The 18,869-nt window shown below is 42.6% G+C and overlaps 1 protein-coding gene across 2 annotated transcripts in view; it reads right to left on the reverse strand.

Annotated features, from left to right (window-relative positions):
* ARMC9 (armadillo repeat containing 9) overlaps positions 1-14,798 on the reverse strand; it is a 58,984-nt gene extending 44,186 nt beyond the window's left edge. Inside the window, exons 1-9 of one of the 2 annotated variants that reach the window (XM_059479563.1) lie at positions 14,694-14,798; positions 14,057-14,144; positions 13,421-13,540; positions 12,769-12,939; positions 11,601-11,756; positions 9,837-9,929; positions 9,183-9,207; positions 4,307-4,464; positions 2,384-2,482 (exon numbers count right to left, since the gene is read on the reverse strand). In XM_059479563.1, the coding sequence (XP_059335546.1) occupies positions 2,384-2,482; positions 4,307-4,464; positions 9,183-9,207; positions 9,837-9,929; positions 11,601-11,756; positions 12,769-12,939; positions 13,421-13,540; positions 14,057-14,107 (873 nt within the window). In that variant the 5' untranslated portion in view covers positions 14,108-14,144; positions 14,694-14,798. Of the gene's footprint in view, positions 1-2,383; positions 2,483-4,306; positions 4,465-9,182; positions 9,208-9,836; positions 9,930-11,600; positions 11,757-12,768; positions 12,940-13,420; positions 13,541-14,056; positions 14,251-14,693 lie in introns of those variants that run through there. The other variant, XM_059479564.1, reaches the window with a different exon arrangement.
* Positions 14,799-18,869: the final 4,071 nt, after the last annotated feature.

Here is an 18,869-nt window from a genome sequence, read left to right on the forward strand (position 1 = left end):
TAAGGTAAGGATGAACAAAGTAGCTGCCCCTCTGCTAGTCTCTTCTCTCTGTAATTATGCAGCTGGCTGCCCCTTACAGCAGGAGGTTTGTGAAATGGAGTAGCTGGAAAGACCACACTCTAGTGACTCCAAGTAGTTATGGGCAAAATGTGAATGAATCTTGCAACACAAATCCAGCACAAATGCTGTGAACTCGTGCTGCTACTTAGTCTGGGTCACGGTGCCTCCAGCTTTATTCCAAAACTTATGCAAAAACCTGAAACCACTTAAGGGTAGAACAATAACATCTGAGTGTATAACAATGAAGTACTTGAATCCTTGAAGAAAAAGTAATGGCATGCCTGAGTGGCCTATGGCAAATAGTCAGAATTTTAGTTCATCTCATCTGGCTTCCTGTATCAACAAAGCCAGGGAGTGGTCAGAAATATTCTGGGATGAGAAAAGAATCTCATTTTTCCTTTCATAAGAAAATATCTATTTTTTCTTCTAACATTTATTTGTGTTTCTACATGTTTGCTATTAATATAAAACCAGAACCCTTTACGTGGGAAATAAACAAGAAAATATGATCAAGAGGGGACAAAAGGATAAGATGAGGAAACCTGATAATGATGCAGTTAATGTCTATTTGCAAAGACTGTAATTAGCCCTCCAAAACTTGGCTAATGCCTCAGAGAGCCTCTGTGGATCTGCTTATAGAAACAACATGAGAGTTCAACCACAGTAGCTGCTAGAAGCTCAGTGTCAAGGCATGACCTAAACCAGTCTAGAAACCCTTAATCTAAATAGTCTCAGGGCTATAATTGGACTGGTCCTTCACTAGAGAGCTTGGCTCTCACAGCACCTACCTCAAACAGTGTGGATAAATGAGCCACAAAGTCACACAGAAATAGTTCTGCTAGCAAAGCCTAGTACAAAAATAGATACAACTGGGCCAGGAAAACACAGCTTTGCTCAGGTTAACCTAGTTAAGGGAGACAAAAATGTACTTCCAGCAGGGAAAAAAAATCCACCACCAACATATCCTCTTTCTCTAACCTATCTGCATCGGTGGAGATTGTGACAAAGTGGCCATAGTGCCATAAGTCTAATGGCAAAGGTGCTTTTGGAGCAGAAATGCTTTTAGAGACACTTTCAGGGAAGCAGAAATCAGAACCTTGCTTAAAAATGACACTTCCCTCTGCCCCTTTCCTAAAAGGGTTCAAGAGACTGGAGGATCAATGTATGATAAAAAGAATAGAAATAATAAGCAAAACCCTGGGCAAATGGAGCACCTTGAAAGCACAGGAGAAAAAGAGAAGTCTTGATGCAAGCAGAGAGCAGGAGCAGAGAGAAGAGGGCACATGGCTGTACAGAATGGGTGATCTCAGTACAGGGAAGAGAAACACACACAACCTCAACATCAGATGGCAACAATACAGAAGACTACTGAGGTACCTAAAGCATTATCTCAAAAAGCCACTGTCAAAGAAAGAGCAAAGACATCTGAAAGTTGTTGGTTAGAAGAAAGATGGGGTGGGAGGAGGGACATTACAGAATAGGAGATAAGCTATGGATATGATATCAATCTGAAGAGAGGGGAGCAGCAGACAGCACCTAATACTGAGGTAACAGACAAACAGATGTTGGTTCCTTCCTGAAACCCTGAAATAGCAGCTTTTGGAGGCTGCATAAGAGTGCACCTCCTAAACTCATGGCAGGTCAGAGAAAGGAGTTCTGACCATTAACAGGAAAGTGGGGGTATTTAGATCAGCCTGAAGAGCAATGAGGAATAATACTTATCTCTGAAAATACCAGCACATAGAAAAGAAAAGGAAGCATTTATACCATCTCCTTATCTCTCTGTAGCAAATTTTCAAGAAGAACAAAATGTACCCATACCATCATTGTTATTAAAGACCTTGGCTAGAATAAGAAGCAGGAATTTTATTTTTTTCTGCTTTTCCTTTGACACTTCACTAAGTTCTCCTGCTACAAAGTTAAGTACACATGAATGCCTGCCATGGCAAAAACAATAAGAACAGTTCATGATTTTGGCTTGTCTTTGTACAACAGTGGTATACAATATTTTCTTACTAAAACATTTTGATGAACTTTTATGATTAATGTTTATTTAAAGCATTTTGTTAGCATTTTAACAGACACAAATTTTACTGTCCTCACAATAACAGAAGTAACCATACTTACACAGCTATAACTACACAATCAGGTCATTGACCAGCATCTGAGATCAACAAAACAACGTACTGCCATATTCTTCTACAAGCTTGAACATATTATGTTTTGTCTTTCCCAGTACAGAACATTTATTGTTCTATATGTAGCTTAAGTAGTATTGTCATTTGAGACAGTTACTGTAAAAATCCCAAACATTTATACTTACAGTTCCAGGCCTTGTGAAGTCAATGTTGTGTGTTACAGATTGTTTCAAATGATTGCTAAACAAGCAAGCACAAACATTTTGAATATATTCTGGTGTAATCTAAAAATTAGGAAACAAAATGAGAACAGGATTACAAAAAACTTACACTCTCTACCAGACAAGTGTTTCTATATTAAAGGCTGTTTGTTTGGGTTTTTTTTTTTTAAGTAAGAAATCACACACCTGAGGCTCACTGACACAAGCACAAGGTATATACTGCAACTACCATTCTGTACAGAAATTTAAAAACTGTAAATTCTCTTTATCTGGGAATGGTTATGCTATTCACAAGACTAGTGCTAAACACTTTCAGAGGGTCTAGGAGAAAAACAGATTTTTTCACACCTCTTTTTGCATACAGATTTTTGTAAATCAAAAGGTTCAAAATCCAATCAATTTAAAAAATGAAGCAGTTTTGAGCTTGAAACAATGCTGACATGTTGTTTACCTAAGGAGTAGAACTTACACAACTGTCTTGTAGAGCATAGAGAATAAATATGAATTACACAGTATAGAACTTTATTTTTCAATGTAAAACATCTCAGTGGGTTTAGTGGTTTTGTTTTGGGAAATCTACAGTTCAACAGAACAGCTTAATTTTAGGAGAGTTAATACCTTCCCCAAAAGAGAGATGAGAGGACCGAGATTATAGAAATTCAACTGGGGACACTTCCCAGACCTTCAGCAGGACAATGAACCCCTTCAAATTCAGAACGCTGTAAGTTCAATATCACTTTATTCAGTACCCAGCTGCACCTTGGATTCAGAACTGCCAGAATCCAGGATCCCTAACGGAAGAGCACCCTCAGCTGGACACACCTGCGAAGCACCAAAGGAGTGCCCCGCTCAAGGCTCACAAAGGGAACTGAACAACATCCGCGACAGAAGAGCCAGCGTCCGGCTCCCGACCACGGAGGGGAATTGGATATCGCTGGAGGGCACGGAGGTGTAAATGGGAGGCAGCAAATGAATGACTGTTATTTTATTGTTGAGCAGATACCTTCCCTAATCTGCTGTAAAGCATAATCCACCCAAAAGCAAATTCTTCCCGGCAGTAACAGCAGCAGTGATCCCAGAGCAGAGTAACAAACCATAGGGTGTTCATGCTGGTGACAGCAGGAAGGTACATATTGACTTTTCAGCAGGCTGCCCAGGAAATGCCAGGTCATTCTCCCTGCTAACAATTCACAGTTCCTTTAAAAGCACCTAGAGGCCACTAACATCTGCCATAGGAACAACCTTCAGATTACACAGAACTCATGCTTCCAGAGGTGCACAACACTTGAAAAAGACAATCAACTTCACACAAAAAATACTCGTAAGAAAGTTGTACCTTCTCCACTTACATACATGTGGCTCATTCCACATGATGAATAACTCATTCACTCCTATCTCCCTGTTCCCTTTATCAATTAAATTAACAAGTCCAGTTTAGCAGAACAGAGAGCAAATCTTTTCCTCACCAAAATTTTGGATAAGAAGATTGTTTCCACTACCATGGAATTTAAAACATACCTGACTGAATTTTTAAATACACAACAATTGTTGATGGGCTGGACTGCAATCAGTAATCACCAAAATGCCCTTCAATAACTGCTGCTGCCAAAGCTCAAAAGGGGACTTGCACAAGAGATCTGAGATGTCTTGTGATATGGTGATAATTTTTTCAAGATTTCTAAGCCAGCACAATTCAACCCACTTTTTGCATTTTTTTCATCCTCCTTCACCAGGGCAATGAGAGAACAGCTCACCCAAAGTGCTGTGCTTCATTAGTAAAGGGCCACAGCTCTAACAGAAATGCTCATAACTATGAAGCTTAATCCACCCTTTGGTCTCCATTTTCTGGGGGTGTGGAAGCAAGTGCACATCTGGGTCATCTCTTACCATCTTGCCAGTGACTGTGGCCTCCAAAGAATCCACCAGCTCTGCAGTGACTTCAAGGAGACCACGGTAGTCCATCTGCAACTTGCGCAGTCGTTTCAGGTTGGTCATGTACCTGTGCTCACGCTTCACTAACTGCTGATGAAGGTGTTGCATCATTTCTGTCAAGAGAATAATAAAGAAAGAAATAGCATCACCTATTCAAACAAAAGGACAAAAGAACCCACAAGCCTTTTTACTGCTCTGAAGGGACAACCTCAATTTCTGAGGTGTGGAATTTGCCTACAAGGATAATTTCATGCCTCTAGCAAGATTCCATTTCATTGGAACACCTACCAGTATTTATTAAGCCTTAATTGCCCAAAGAACCAACTGCTTCACAGTTACAGTAGCAACACAACTATAAGGCAGTAAACATCACTGAACACATTTGTGAAGGGGATGATCCATTACTCAGTGATTAATGGTAAACTCCATAGCTTATTTTTATTATCCTAAGTTTCTGAAAATTTGTGAAGAGGATGATCCATTACTCAGTGGTTAATGGTAAACTCTACAGTTTATTTTTAATATCCTAAGTTTCTGAAAATTTGTTTTTCATTTCTATCTGAATAATAAAAAAGTTACATTTCTGATACACTTTGTTCCTTCGGGTTCAATTCCTTTCGAGACAAAAGCAAACTGAGTACCAGAATGTGTGTACTCCACCCCAGTCTCAGACCTAGCCAAGCCAGTGTTCTGCATGGAACTGGGCACTGAATCTGGAGCTGCAGTCCACAGTGCAGATTTCTGTGACCAGACAAAACCATGAAGGAGGCACAATAATTCTGTTGTTACAGCTGATGCTGTGTATTTTGCTAGAACATTATGTTTTAAATTAGTTTGCTGAGAAGCCAGCACTGCTTCAGTGCTGTGAAAGTGGCATTGGGCCCATCTGCAAACAGATACAATATTTACCATAGGAGGTTTTGTTAAACAGTGGGAAGGAAAGAGCTTGACTGTGGAGTTTCAGACAAAAGTAGGATTCCCTCTCACAGATTGAGAATCTTTCTGGGTTTAAGTGAACTGTTCTAAACAGCCCAATATGACACAGTTTATCTTACTGATGAACAATAAGCCACAGATCCTGTTCAAATCCAGCCAAATGCACTTAAAAAACTCCCAGACCAATTAAAAAACCACCACTAGAACAGTAAGATTAAGCAATCCTGCTAAGCTTTTTACAATTCTGGAAGCTGTTACACTAATCTCAATTTCAATCAATATTAACTCAAAAATTGTAGAATTAAGATGACTTCCAAAGACAACCAAATTATTCAGCCTTGATGATAATAATTCAACTTTGATTTTGTTTTTATTTCACAGCCATTACTGTTAAACTGCTACCACAGCTTTAATATGATACAGCTTCAAAACAAGAACATTTTCTAAACTAAAAAAAGATTCTGAGAGCAACCACTGCACAAAACTAGCTACTCCAGCACTTTATTCTGTTGCCTAGATGAGCAAATGGGAATATATTTTTATTTAACTGTGACATAACACATTCAATTCGTAAATTTCCAATGGACGTATCTAGAGCATGACTTTCACTCAGAGGAAAGTTGGAAGCACCAAATCACAAAGCATAAACCTTCTCAGAGTTTGCTTACTTTTCATAGCCCAGTGGGTAAAATTTCCAGTGATGAAAATATGTGTTCCAACTTCAGTCAGCAGGAAAAAACTACATAACCAAAACTCAATGCAGCTCATGAACACTAGTCTTGGAAATTCAGAAATAGGGTCCAATTTTACCTCTTGGCTGTTAAATGCAGGGATTGTCAATAATAAACTGAGAAAAGGGTGTCAGAAAGGAATCACAAAGTCTTGGCATCTCTTGCAATTTTGTATCACTATCTTCTCACACATAAGTAATTTTACTGAAAAGGGGAAAGCCTTTCATGACAGCTTCTCCTGCTGAAGATCAGGAAGCTCTCATCACTGTACAGCAGCAAGAAGCTGTTCCAAGTTCAGACAGCTGCTGGAAGAGCTGGTCCTGTGCTGCCCCATTCCCTCATTGCACTCTTGCCATATCCCTCTAACAGCATTCATTTAGACAAATCAGGGAGCTACCAGCTAAAAATTAGTATTAAATTCCTTGTTTAAAAAGTTAAATCATTATCATTCCAGTCCAGATTTGGTAAAAGAAAATGGTACCTTTCAGAGGCATTTCAGCGGACATTTATGTCATCTTGCAGCAGTGATCCAACTGCACCATTACAGGAATCAGAGTAACACTGTGGCTTCTCTCTTTCCCAGACACAACTCCCAGCACTGACAAATGCTTTGTACATATGATAAGCTTATCAAGGAGGAAAAAAAAGCTCTGGACCAAACACCTACTGGAAACATTATTCATATGTCAATGAAAAGAGGAGAAAATACAGCACAGAAGACTTAACTTCCTGGTGTAGGAAGATACAAGGTACAGTAAAGCTTGTGACTCTGCCAAATGAAGATGCTGGCACTGGGTATCATCTTTACTGCATGTTTCTACCAGAATTCTTGCCTGCCCTCTCATGTGTGTAATTGTCAAGTCTTCTAACTCCAGTTCCTACAAGCAGCCAAGAGTTACACATATGCACTTAATTACCTGATAACCTTTTCTCTCTAAGTGAGAGATTCCTTTACACTTACCTACACTGAAACACTTGTTTCCTGAACTTGTGCTTGCTCTGTCTCTTTCTGTCTAATCTTAGCCCACCTTCACATACTTGTCCAGAAGCACTGACTCCAACCAGCTGAGTTACTGCACAAAGCAGAGCTCTGAGCAGAGGAGCTGCAGGTCTCAGGAGCTGCTGTTGGACACTGAATCTTTCTCTCAGGACAAGCAGGAGTCTCCTTCTTGCTTAAAAATGACTACCCATACTCTAAACTGACATTTTCCCACATAAATAGTCAGGCTTTAGCAAATCCTCACAGACAGGTAGGTCACACTCCACCTTCTCTGGTGTAGGAGCCTGACACACTTCCACCACTCTCCCCCTACCCAAAACAGTGGAAGAGTGGCTGTGAACTCATCCATAGGTTTGTAATGAGGCAGTGAAGGGAACTGCAGCTTAACACACTCCCAAATACCTCATCCCCTCAGCTCCTGTTAGCAGAGAGGCCACAAAGAAGGTCTGAAGCTCTCTGTGCAAGATGCCAACCATTCTGCAATTTTTTCCTTTCCAGCCAAACTGAAAACATATGGGAGAACTGTAAGTTAAGCACAACTGCCACCCAAATAGCTTTGGAAGTCATACAGGAACTGAAATTTTTTAGCAAACGGGTAAGAAGCCAGGTAAAGGCTGGTAAAGGCCAGGTAAAGTTTACTGTAGCAGGTAAAGCAGGCAAGGTAAACACTATGAACACTTCAGGCCACCCTCAAAAGCATTTACACCACCCCACCCAAACTTGAAGTATTTCAGCATGTCAGACTGATGACTGGCAACTATTTAAAAAAGGTGTTTTCAGGATTCTGCCATACTGTTCTTCATTCATGTGTTGCCTATAGATTTCCTTTGCATTTCCCCTTCACTGATAAAGTAAATATTCTCCAGAAGCGAGTAAGTGCTGTGGATCCCATGTGATGTGAGCAGGATACTGCAAAAATAACCTCTTGGATAGAAAACCTTCATATAAGACAGCCCTCAAGTAACCTTTATGAAAAATCCAGAGTGACTCAACCTCCAAGGCACATAACAGATCTGCAAATTCAGGCTAACCTGCATGAATTGAATTCCATGACAGTCCCTGCACAAAGCACAGAACCTGCCCAAATTAAAACTAATTAGGGCCCAAATAAGTCAGGTACAATTGGGTAGTTATTTCTTTTTAATAAGAACATGGGATTATTGCCTTCAGGAAAGTCCTCCACAAGGAAGAAGTGTAACTTCTGGAAAATAAAAATCCAAGAGACCTTTCTATTATTTAGTGAAAGTCTAATGCATAAAACAAAGCACAAAACAACAAAGAAAACACATGGAACTCACACTGGGAGAATACTTAACTTTCTGCCTAATTCAATCTAAAAAGTAAATCTTCAGAATAAACCTACAGATAAAATAACTCAAGAGGAAAAGTAGTTTTAAGAGTCCAACTGATCTCATAAATCCCTAACTAGAAAGTATATGCAGAAAGTGAAAAAAATCAATGAAAGGTAGTTGGAAATCCTAAATTCTGTTTATTGAACTGATTTTTGAAATGCACATGTTTCGAGTGTTACCACCATCTAACAGGATTCTGAGCTGAAATTATTATTTCTAAAGGACCACAAGTCACACACACACATTAATGTGTGTACAAGCAGCTCACCTCAAAATGCAACACATCAGTCAATCACACTTAAATGAACACATTCTTATTCAGGATATACTAATATGCACTATTTTAGGAGGTGCTATTTAAACAAAATGAGTAAATAGGAACAAAAATCAACTTTGTCTAAGATCATCAGACAGTCATCAAAATAGCTGAATGAGACATAAAACCTGGAAGCAAGGGAAAGGAATCTGAGGCAACTTACCTTCATCAGAACTAGAAAAGGAAAGCTGGTATGCACTTTGTATGGAGTTCTCCCCTTGTTTTTACCATGTTTCAGAACAGAATAGATGTTTAATACAAATCCCACTACTAGGTCCTTTCCCATTTCTAGTCCATACTTATTGATACTTATTGACTGCTTGAACCTTACTGAGCTTGGAAAGCTACAAATAGCCATCACCAAAGCTGGGACCTGGACTTCCAAGGACTTTCTGCTATGCATCACTGGTTTCCCCACCCCTGCAGGTAAATCTCCCACTACCTTCACAGCCCCTGACAATTTTACAGAACATCCTTACCACAGCCCAGTATTTACCTTTGTTGCACTGTCCACTCTCCTTCTGTTGCACGAGTAAAAGCAGATCAGGAAAATGTGCACCTTTTCAGTGTTTGTTCTAGAGACTCAGAATGAGAACCTCAACCAAGCCAGGTATTCCTACTATCCCAGCAAACTGGAAGTGCCTGATGCTCTACAGAATACATAATCAACAATAAATACATAAAATCTCATAAGTGCACAACTGCAATGTTGCTTGGGGACTTGAGATCTTTCGCTGACCTATGAGTGATGAAATAATTTCCCCTGCATAATTTGCTCCAAATAAAAGCCCTGGAAAACTTTCAGCTAGTCTCTGAAATAGCTAATTTAAAAGACTAACAGCTTTAGAAATGCTAAGGAAGAAGTCAGGTCAGGTTGGTGCCTTTGGGTATCCTGTATTTATACACGGAAACAAAGAATGATCACATAATAAGCGTGGAGGTTCATATGGATCTGGACATGGTCTTTATATGACCTTTTCAAAAGTTTGTTTTTGAATGTGGAATATAAACATTTCCTGTCATAAAAACACTGAAACTGCAATGTTACTGCAATTCTGCAATAAATCTTATCAGCACACTCTTGCAATAAATTATACTGTCTCTTTACAGTATTTCTAATTATCTGCAAAGTGTGTTCTTAGAAGGATACAAATATAGTGAGAAGCCGAGGAGTCTGTCTGGCTTTGAGAGCCAGAGACAGGAACGTTTCCAATCTTGTCCTTAAATCCAGTGTCCAAGAATCCTTGAAAAGAAAAACAAAGAATGACAGTTGTTCACCAAATATGTACACTCTGCAGAAAGTACTGCTTGAATCACAGCAACTTCCCACAAGGCAAAACAAGGCAGCCAATACCGGATTTAAAAGATTTTCCCTTCACTGTTACTGATGTGAATGTGTTTGCTCAGTCCCCATGAAAGCATACAGAAGCCAGAGGGGAGTTCAGATATTATTATTAAGAACTCTTATTCCTAGATAAGAGTTCTAGAAACACAATGTATCTTTATTTAAAGTACAAAACTGTCACATAGTGTTGGTGGCTTATATACACACACAACAACTGCCCTGAACTGCCCTGAAAGTAAAAGCACCTTTAAAGAACAAGCAACTTGAGAAAAGGATAAAAAAATATTTTCACATGTATTGAATAGAGTACAAAATTCGTAATTTTGCACTGCTCAGCTTTAATTCGTTGCTCCTAACAAGATCTGGGAATTGTAAGTTTTGTCAATAACTACTGCAAGCATCATGACATGACACTGGTGGGTACTAAATGTTTCAAAAATAAGGATTTGGAGAAAAACAGCCAATGCAGAAAAAATCTACCAGAACAGACTCAGAGCACTAACTGGAATGCTGTCCTCTGCCTGACGTAGTGTCTCATACTGACAAGGAAATAACAGTTAAGGGAAAAAGTCAAACTGCACCTAGGAATCCACCAAATACTCATGCCTTCTATTTCAAGCTTCAGTGAAGCTGGTTTCTGCTTGAGGAAAAGCCAGCCAATGAAAAAACTTGTCATCCAACAAGTAGCTCCCTAAATTTACTGCTGTATATATATGTTGCAAGCTGTTCTCACAGCTCAGATTTGCCCTTATTTCACCATGCTGGAGAGTGTACAGAATTTACTTGCTGCATTTACCAACCCATTATCCAGACAGTGGTGTACCACAGGACACTGTATATTACCAAAGGAACCTTGTCTCCTGCAGAGAAGAGTGCATATGATTTTTCAAGATGTATTACACAAACTATCAGGAACTCCAGCTATATAAAGCATCAGATGCCTGAGAAAAATATATGCCATAAGAACTCTGCTTTGTAAGCTAGTGACTCACGGCTGCTCTTTCTCAAACATAAAACAATCTGTGTTTCAACACTAATATGGAATGAGTTGAACAATTCCCACAAGAAAATATGAGTGAGTGTGGACTAAGAGCTTGGGCCCTGGGTTACTCAGAATAAACCTGAGGATCTCATCTTAGATAACACATTTTAAAAAAATGCTGCTAAGTACAATTAAAAAAGAGTAGTCATATTCCATCTCTGAGGTCAACCATCTATCTCGTTATTTATAGCTAGTCCCAAAGGAAAATAGCAGGATATGCCTTTTTTTGGTGTTAAACTGGAGCTCCTCAACAGCTGGTACATCCAAAGCCAGCCCTAGGGCAAGTATCACTTAAGCTTTGATTTGGTATCAAAAGCAGGGTGGCAGCAATGCAGGCTGAAGACATCTCCTGGCACCAGAGTGGCTGCCCACAGCTGCTCAGCCAGGCAGCACAACTGGCCACATGGTCAGGGAAGCATTCAGAGCAAGTAACTCTAAAAAATACCAAAACATGCTTTACAAACAAATTTGTGTAGGTATGTCAGTGTAAGTCACCACAAAACCATCTCTGCCACACAGATACTTACCTGGAAAAGTTCTTTAAAGGAAGGATGTACCATGGGGTTTGGAACAAATGGCAAAGCATAGAAGGGAAGAAACTCTGTAGTCTGGCTCAGTGCAGCTCCTTTTGTTTCTAGGTATGCCTTGAAATAAGAAATCCTTTCATCAAGTTCAGCTTTGTCCTAGGAAATAAAGCAGCATTTTTAATTTAGACAACTACCATTCTAAATGCACTGTAAAGCTGGCAAATTAAAGAGACCCAAGTATATTAATACCAAATTTGAAATTCCAGTATATTTGTTATCTAAAAATCAGTATTTATTTAACTAGAGAACATACTGCATGTTTTCACCAGTCATAAAGGAAAATGTAAATTAATGCTGTTGTTTCTCTCATCCAGATCCAAAGAAAGAAGAGACATACAATTGCTTTTGGCATGTAAATTATTCCTGTTCACTTCAGGCTAGACTTTTAAAGAAAAATGCCATTGCTACACTCAGGACAGAGAGAAAACACACTTTAGAGATGCTTTATTTCAGTGGTAAGAGCAGAAACAAAAAAATCCACTTGCACAGCAGTGAGAAGTGGAGCTGGCACACAGAAAAGAACAAAAGCTCCTTAGAGGCTGGAAAACAGACTGCAGGCATCCAAATACTCCTGAAGCAGCTGACAGGTGAAGGCCAGGAGCTATTAAGCCCTGGCTCATCTGGCTGAATCCAGGCTACTTAAATGTCTCTTCATCATAAAAGCCCCATGTAACAGAGATTTTGCTTTATAACATCTTGGGATTTATATTTCTCAGCATGATATATTGAGCTGGTCAAAACTGAGCTTTGCCATTTAATCAGAAATTACTGTATTTCAGCTCACAGTTCCAGTCCAAACTCCAAGCAAAATAAATGTTTTAAGAATCTGTTATGATCTACAATCACAAGTGTGAAAGTATTGCCATTTTGGTATTTTCTGAGTTGAAATACTTCAGGAACTTTGGGATAAGGACAGCTCCAACTTCCATCTCTCTACTCCACAATACAAAGGATCTGGCTGAACTAAAATGCAGACTGTGGCCAAAACTGGATACATATTCTTGGAATAATTCTTAGAAAACATCCCATCCTCATCCACACTAAAGACAAATAAATGAAGTAAAACAAACAACAGCAAACAGAGGTCCGAATTGTGAACTAAACTTACAGGCTTTCCCATAGTTTGTTTCAAGAGGAAGGTGGCAAAGTAGATGTGGAGATAAAACTCGAGGTTCTGAGCAGCTGGATCACTGTCATGGAGTGAAGACAAAATATGCTCCTCCCAGAGCTGGAAGAAAACTTTCTGATCACCATCTTCAAATGCTGTAAGCATTTCTTCCTGTGAAAGGGAAAAGCATCATGAAAATCCAAACACAGAAAAGCCACATATTCTTAGCACCAGGTTAGTGAATGAAGAGTTCCAGTGCCATCTGAACACTTCCAATTAAAAGTTTTATTCACAAATGTCCCACCTTTCAATGACCACCCAAATATTCTTTCTTCACTTATCTTTAGTAACTTTGAGAGCCTGAATCAACCATTAATACAAGAAGTAAAGCCCATATATTCAAGCATATCAGTAAAAACTTAAAAGTAGTGTAAATCAAAACTAGTGCCTTGAGTTCAAAATGACTGCAGTTGTGAAAAAAAAATAACCCCAACCCCAAACTTGAAGGTTCTTGTGCTGGAAGAAGACTAACAGGAGATTTCTTCAAATAATCAAGAATCTGTTCAGACAATTCACTGTTGTAATAACTCACGGGGTGGATAGAGACCTCAGTTTTCATTCTTACTCAAAGTAAGTGCAAATTCTGTATTACCTGAACAGGCAATGAATCTTCTGAGGAAACATTTGCTGGTTTAGGTAGTGGCTTCCCTTTTATTTTACATTCCTTTTTAAATACTTTCACTGTTTCTTGAAATCCAGCAAAATCCAAGTACTGCAAGATAAAAACATAGAGGAACAACATTTGTTAGATGATTATTGCTTCAGTAAATGATTAATCCTTTTTTAAGTGATTAATACTTCAATGAATGGCCCATGAAATGCCAAAGTTTCTCTGCAGGATGGTTCACAAATGCCAAAGACTGCAAAGTGATAAACCAAGAACTGATACTTCATGGCAGGAAAACACCATCTCTCAATTTCCTTCTGCATCCTAGAGACAACTGAAACACCATCTCTCAAAGAATGATGTCTCTTGCTTTAGCCAGTAATTTCATTCAACCAAAGAAGAAAATTTATTGCTGCATTTAATGGACATTGAGCCTTTTGAACTGACAGGGCATGACAGAAGTCAGCACAATTTCAGAGTGTAGCAACACTCAACCAGATAAATAGCTCCAGAATTCAGGCCTCAATTACAATGCCTGGCTCTGAATGCAAACACTGAGAAATCTTGCATTGCAAGAATCATTAAAAAAAAACACGAAAGAAATAAAGAGAGAAAACCAACCTCTTTCACTAGTCCAAGTAACTCGGCCTCATATGCTAAAACATCACCCATTTCTAATGGCTGCTGCTACTTCTCATTGCTGATAAAGCTGGAAAACGGCAAAAAAAGGGTGTTAGTGCAGAGCACAGGGCTCACACAGCGCAGCCCATCAGCCACGGCACCTCCAGAGGGCATGAGGAGAGACACAGACAGACAGACAGACATGACAGACATACACAGGAGCCCACGGTCAACCTGCCCCACTCTCACCTGCACCACATCCCACTGCCTCCCATCCTCCGTGTCCCAGCCCCTCCTGCCCCACATTCTGCCTTGCCCCAGTCCCACCCCTCCCACATTCCCACCCCAATCCACCCTGTCCCTCAACTTCCCCTGCCACAATCCCCCAATCCCCCACTCCCACCCGCCCATTCCCACGTGTCCAATTACTCCCTCTCCTCCATTCCTCCCTGTTCCCCATTCCCCCTGTCCCCCATCCCCAGGTGTCCCATTCCCCCCGTCCCCCATTCCCACGTGTCCCATTCCCCCCGTTCCTCATTCCTACGTGTCCAATCCCTCTTGTCCCCCATTCCCAGGTGTCCCATTCCCCCCGTCCCCCATTCCCCCTGTCCCCCATTCCCACCTGTCCCAATCTCACCTCAGCCGCCGCCGGTGTCGCCCCGGCAACCGTGGCCCCGCCCCCGCGCCGCGTCCCGCGCACGTGACCGCTCTCAGCCAATCGCCACCCGGGACTGGCGCGTCACGCGGCGGGGGCGTGCCCGCGGCGGTGGAGCGGACAGCGCCCTCTGTGGCGCGGCGGCGGAGCTGTAGCGGCGGCCTGAGGTGGCTGCGGGGGCTCTGGGGGCGGTTCGGGTTTGGAAATGACGAACGGCCTCAACCGGGGCTCTTGTCGCCCCGCTCCGCCTTGGGCCGGGAAAAGCCTTCCCGCTTGGAAGTTTCGTCTGAAGGAGATGTCGGGAGAGGAGGGCGGAGCTTTGCAGAGAACGAGCGGAACGGGAGGAGGCTGAGCCCGGCTGTGGCGCTGTGCGATGAGCCGGAGCCGCGCTGTCAAGTCTTTGCCTGATGGAAGCCCCGCCAAAGCAAAGAGGAGGATTGGCCAAGCTCCTTATCGAGTCTTTGTGCCTTTTCAATGAACAGTGCTAATGAACTTTTCCCCACTAACATCAGGTTTTACCCACACACATCAGGTAGCTGCGCGCTGTAAGATGGCGTTGTATGATCAGTTAGGTGCTGCCCGGGTGTGAGAGAGCTGCTTTCCAGTCACAGCAAGGCAATCCAGCCCAAAATGGGAGAAAGGAAGAGCTAGAGATGCTCCATTAGAAAAAAAGAATATGGACAAAATAGTCTGGGAACTGGTTGCACAGAAACAGCAGGGCAGAGAGCTTCATCATCAGGAGAAACATCCCCAGTCTGGTCTCACTGCCCTCATCACACCAGCATAGCTTTGGTGCTGCCACTGACACAGGCCAATGGCCTGCCCAGCCGCTCAGGAGGAAACTGCAAAACCTCCAGGCCTGCAAGAGAAGCAAGCATCAGATTTCATCTCTGAAGGAGCCCATGAACTCTGCTGTCCAATGCAGATGTTTCCAGCAAATTCTTTTCAGCTGCTTCTTGTCCACCCTTGAACCCCAGATTTCATGCTTAAGCTAAAAATAAAAAGGACCTTGATGTGAGGTTAAATTAAACAGAGAATTTGCCCAGCCCTGCAGGAGCTATCTCAGTTCCTCTTCTGGGAGGGCATGGTGGGGAGACAAAAAGTTAATCCATCTTGGTTCTCATTGACACAGAATGGAAAAAAACAATGAAATGGGAGAGCCACCCTAAAACTGAGAACAAAGACACTGCACCAATATTTCAGGCCCTTTTCCTTCACTCTGAAGGGGAAAAATTTGTTCATGCTTCATCCCTTGCAGGTTATCTTGGGAGGAGCAATGTCCCCATAATTTGTGCTGACAATTAACTTTGCCTGTGCAGCCATTCTTCCCTGGGTCACCAGAGCAGCTATTTATACCCTTGGCCAGGGATGCTGTTGCCACCAAACCACTGTCCTTCCCCTTGGCCAACCCTGCACCCAGGCAGCGGGCAGCGAGCCTAGGGTGTCCCCCTAAGCACTCTGCCCTGCTCCCCAGGACCTGCTTCACCTGGACCCTTACTGGGTAGACCCTCCTGTGCCCATTTTCTGCTCATGCTCTGCAAACACAAAGAAAAAAACCCAGACATACACATTGCTGAACCAAACCCTGTCGGGCAGCAGGGCCCATCAGAATAAGTGCACTGGGCAGAGATGTCTGGGATTATGGTCTTGAGTCACCTCTCTGCTATATGTGGGTGACACTGATTCCCCAGTGGCAAAGGCACTGATGGCTCACCTGAGCACCTGCACAGGTATTTCTTCTAAGCAAAACCCAAAGCTTTAGCTGTGCAACCAATGCCAGAAACTGGAGTATAGAGCTCAAAACTAAACTCCAGATCTGGGCTGCTGCCAGCTGGAACATTTGCCCACAGAACAGGATTTCAGAGGCCAAGTCAAGCCAGTTCCTAAGGCTGGGGCAGCATCTCCTCCCAAGACACAGAGCATGGGCCAGGCTAATCCCACAAGTGCTGGAGGAACACATTGAACTGGGTCTGCCCCAGCAGTTTCTTTCACTGAGGGAGCAAAGACCCTTGCTTCCACATAAAACCACCTGGGCAAAGATCAGCGCCCTTGGTTGAGGGCCTTCAGGCCCATTGGTCCCATCAGAGGTTACAAGCAAACCACACAAGGCTTTCACAGTTCTGAAATGTTCACGATTACCAGCTCTCCCATCCTGCCACTGCTGCAGGCTCAAGGTGGCCCATAGTTGGGCTGAAAACCCAACCCATCACCAATGCCAAGAGCAGCAAGCAAGGGAAGAGCCTGGGGCTGGCTGGCATCTGGCAGGGTTGAGGGTGGAGCTGCCAGGATGCAGGAGATAAATGGCCAACATCATCATTATTATCAGCAGCGCCCACCCTTCTCTCTGAAAGGAGGAAGAGCTTTTCCTGGCCCTGGAAGGGGAAGGAAGGGGAGAGATAAGGGAGGGTGATGGGGAGAGGTGAGAGGATGAGGCCACTGAATGCCTGCAGGGGAGGAACAGCAATGCTGGGGGGCTTGGGGCTCTCAGCCCCCTCCTTGAAGACCTCTTGCGTTGGGAGCTTTACCTCCAACATCTCCACCACCACTTCAGTCCCAGCATGGTGCCAAGCAGGGGGCTTGCCCGAGTTAAGGAGTGGAAAAGGGAGGCTAAGGAAATGTCCAGGGCCTCCTGGAGGGACTCTGGGATCTGTCAGAGCAGCATGCTTTAGAAGTGATTTAATTTTCACTAGGGTTAATTGAGATGAAACCCATTAGTCAGGAGGGACAGAAGCAGCTTCCTGACAGCCCCGCCTCTCCCTCTGGCAAAGTCAGGAGTGTTTAGGTCCAATTAGCCCCTGACAAACAATCAGGGTGGGTCCCTCTGCAGCATCCCCAGACAGGCCCAGGAGAGCAGCACTTCCTCAGCACTAATGAGTCACTGAAACAAATGACGTTATTCAAAGCACTGAGCCAGTCCCGCTGTTATTGGCTTTCATCTGCCTGAGAGAAACTGGTCAGACCCCTTAGCACGAGGGCAGGATCCCACAGGATTCCAGAGCCTTCTCAGAGGTTTTCTAGCACCTTTCCAGAAGATTTCTGGAGATTGACTGGCCATTTCATTGATACTGCTCTAGTCTTTCTGGAGGTTTCCTGTTGTATCTCCAGTACATTCCTAGACTCTTCCTAGAGATTTACTAAAACCCCCTTAGGGTTATATAAGCCTCTTTGTATTGTTTTCAACTCTCACAGGTTGACCATTTCCAAATTTCCCAAGTGGCACCCTGGAAATTGAGCAAAGCTCAGCACCTCATTCAGGCACCACACAACCTCAGGTGGTCACAGAGCAGCACCCTCAGCAGCCTGATCAGTAAACTGAGGGATTATGTAGAAATTTAAAAAAAAAAAATTGCATGTGTGGGATCCTTCTATAATCTGGACATGTTTTGTAACACAAACTCTCAAAAGAACTCTGTAGGAGCATTTCTAGTCCTGTCTGGAGTCTTTTGAGCACTGTCCTGTAAGGAAACAGCCTGAGTTACACACGTGTCTCATGAGACACAGACCAGCATCTTCCTGTCCCAGGAGGAAAAAACAGCAGCTGAAGGAGAAAACAAAAACAGTGGATGCTTTTCTATGAGTGCTCTCAATCCTTTACACAGTGAGAGAAGAAACCACAGAGTGACAGAGATGGGGAATGAGGACAGGCCAATTCCCAGTTCCCTCCTGCTGTCCCCAGTCTGGCACACATGGCCTTTTCCTTCCACAGTCACCAAGATCTCCTCTAAAAATCTGTGTGTGTAACCTTACCTCATGGCCCCAGAACAGCAGCTCAGAAATCAGTCTGGGACTGAGGTTTTGACATTTGCTTATCCTAAGGGAGCTCTGGGGAAACATCACTGCCAGAGCAGTAGGGATCTTACAGGCACAAGAGAATAATTTAGCAAGAATCAGGAGTCCTCCTCCATGGTGCCCCAAGCATACCCAGTGCCATGGTGGGAGCTGCTCTGCACACACAGATTTACACAGCCTCACTGACGACCTGCAGCAAGCATCAGGTATGTTTGGATTACCCTGAAAAATGTGTTGCAATTAGAAAAGTGTGGCCAAAAGTCCCATGAAAAGCAGCATTGTTCACAGCTTGGCCAAAGCACCAATGCAGGACTTTAGGTCCTTCTGAGCCAGATGTTCCCAGCATTTCTACTTGGACCATAGAAATCC

The sequence above is a fragment of the Ammospiza nelsoni genome, chromosome 10 (genome assembly GCF_027579445.1).
Source record: "Ammospiza nelsoni isolate bAmmNel1 chromosome 10, bAmmNel1.pri, whole genome shotgun sequence".
Taxonomy (NCBI): domain Eukaryota; kingdom Metazoa; phylum Chordata; class Aves; order Passeriformes; family Passerellidae; genus Ammospiza; species Ammospiza nelsoni.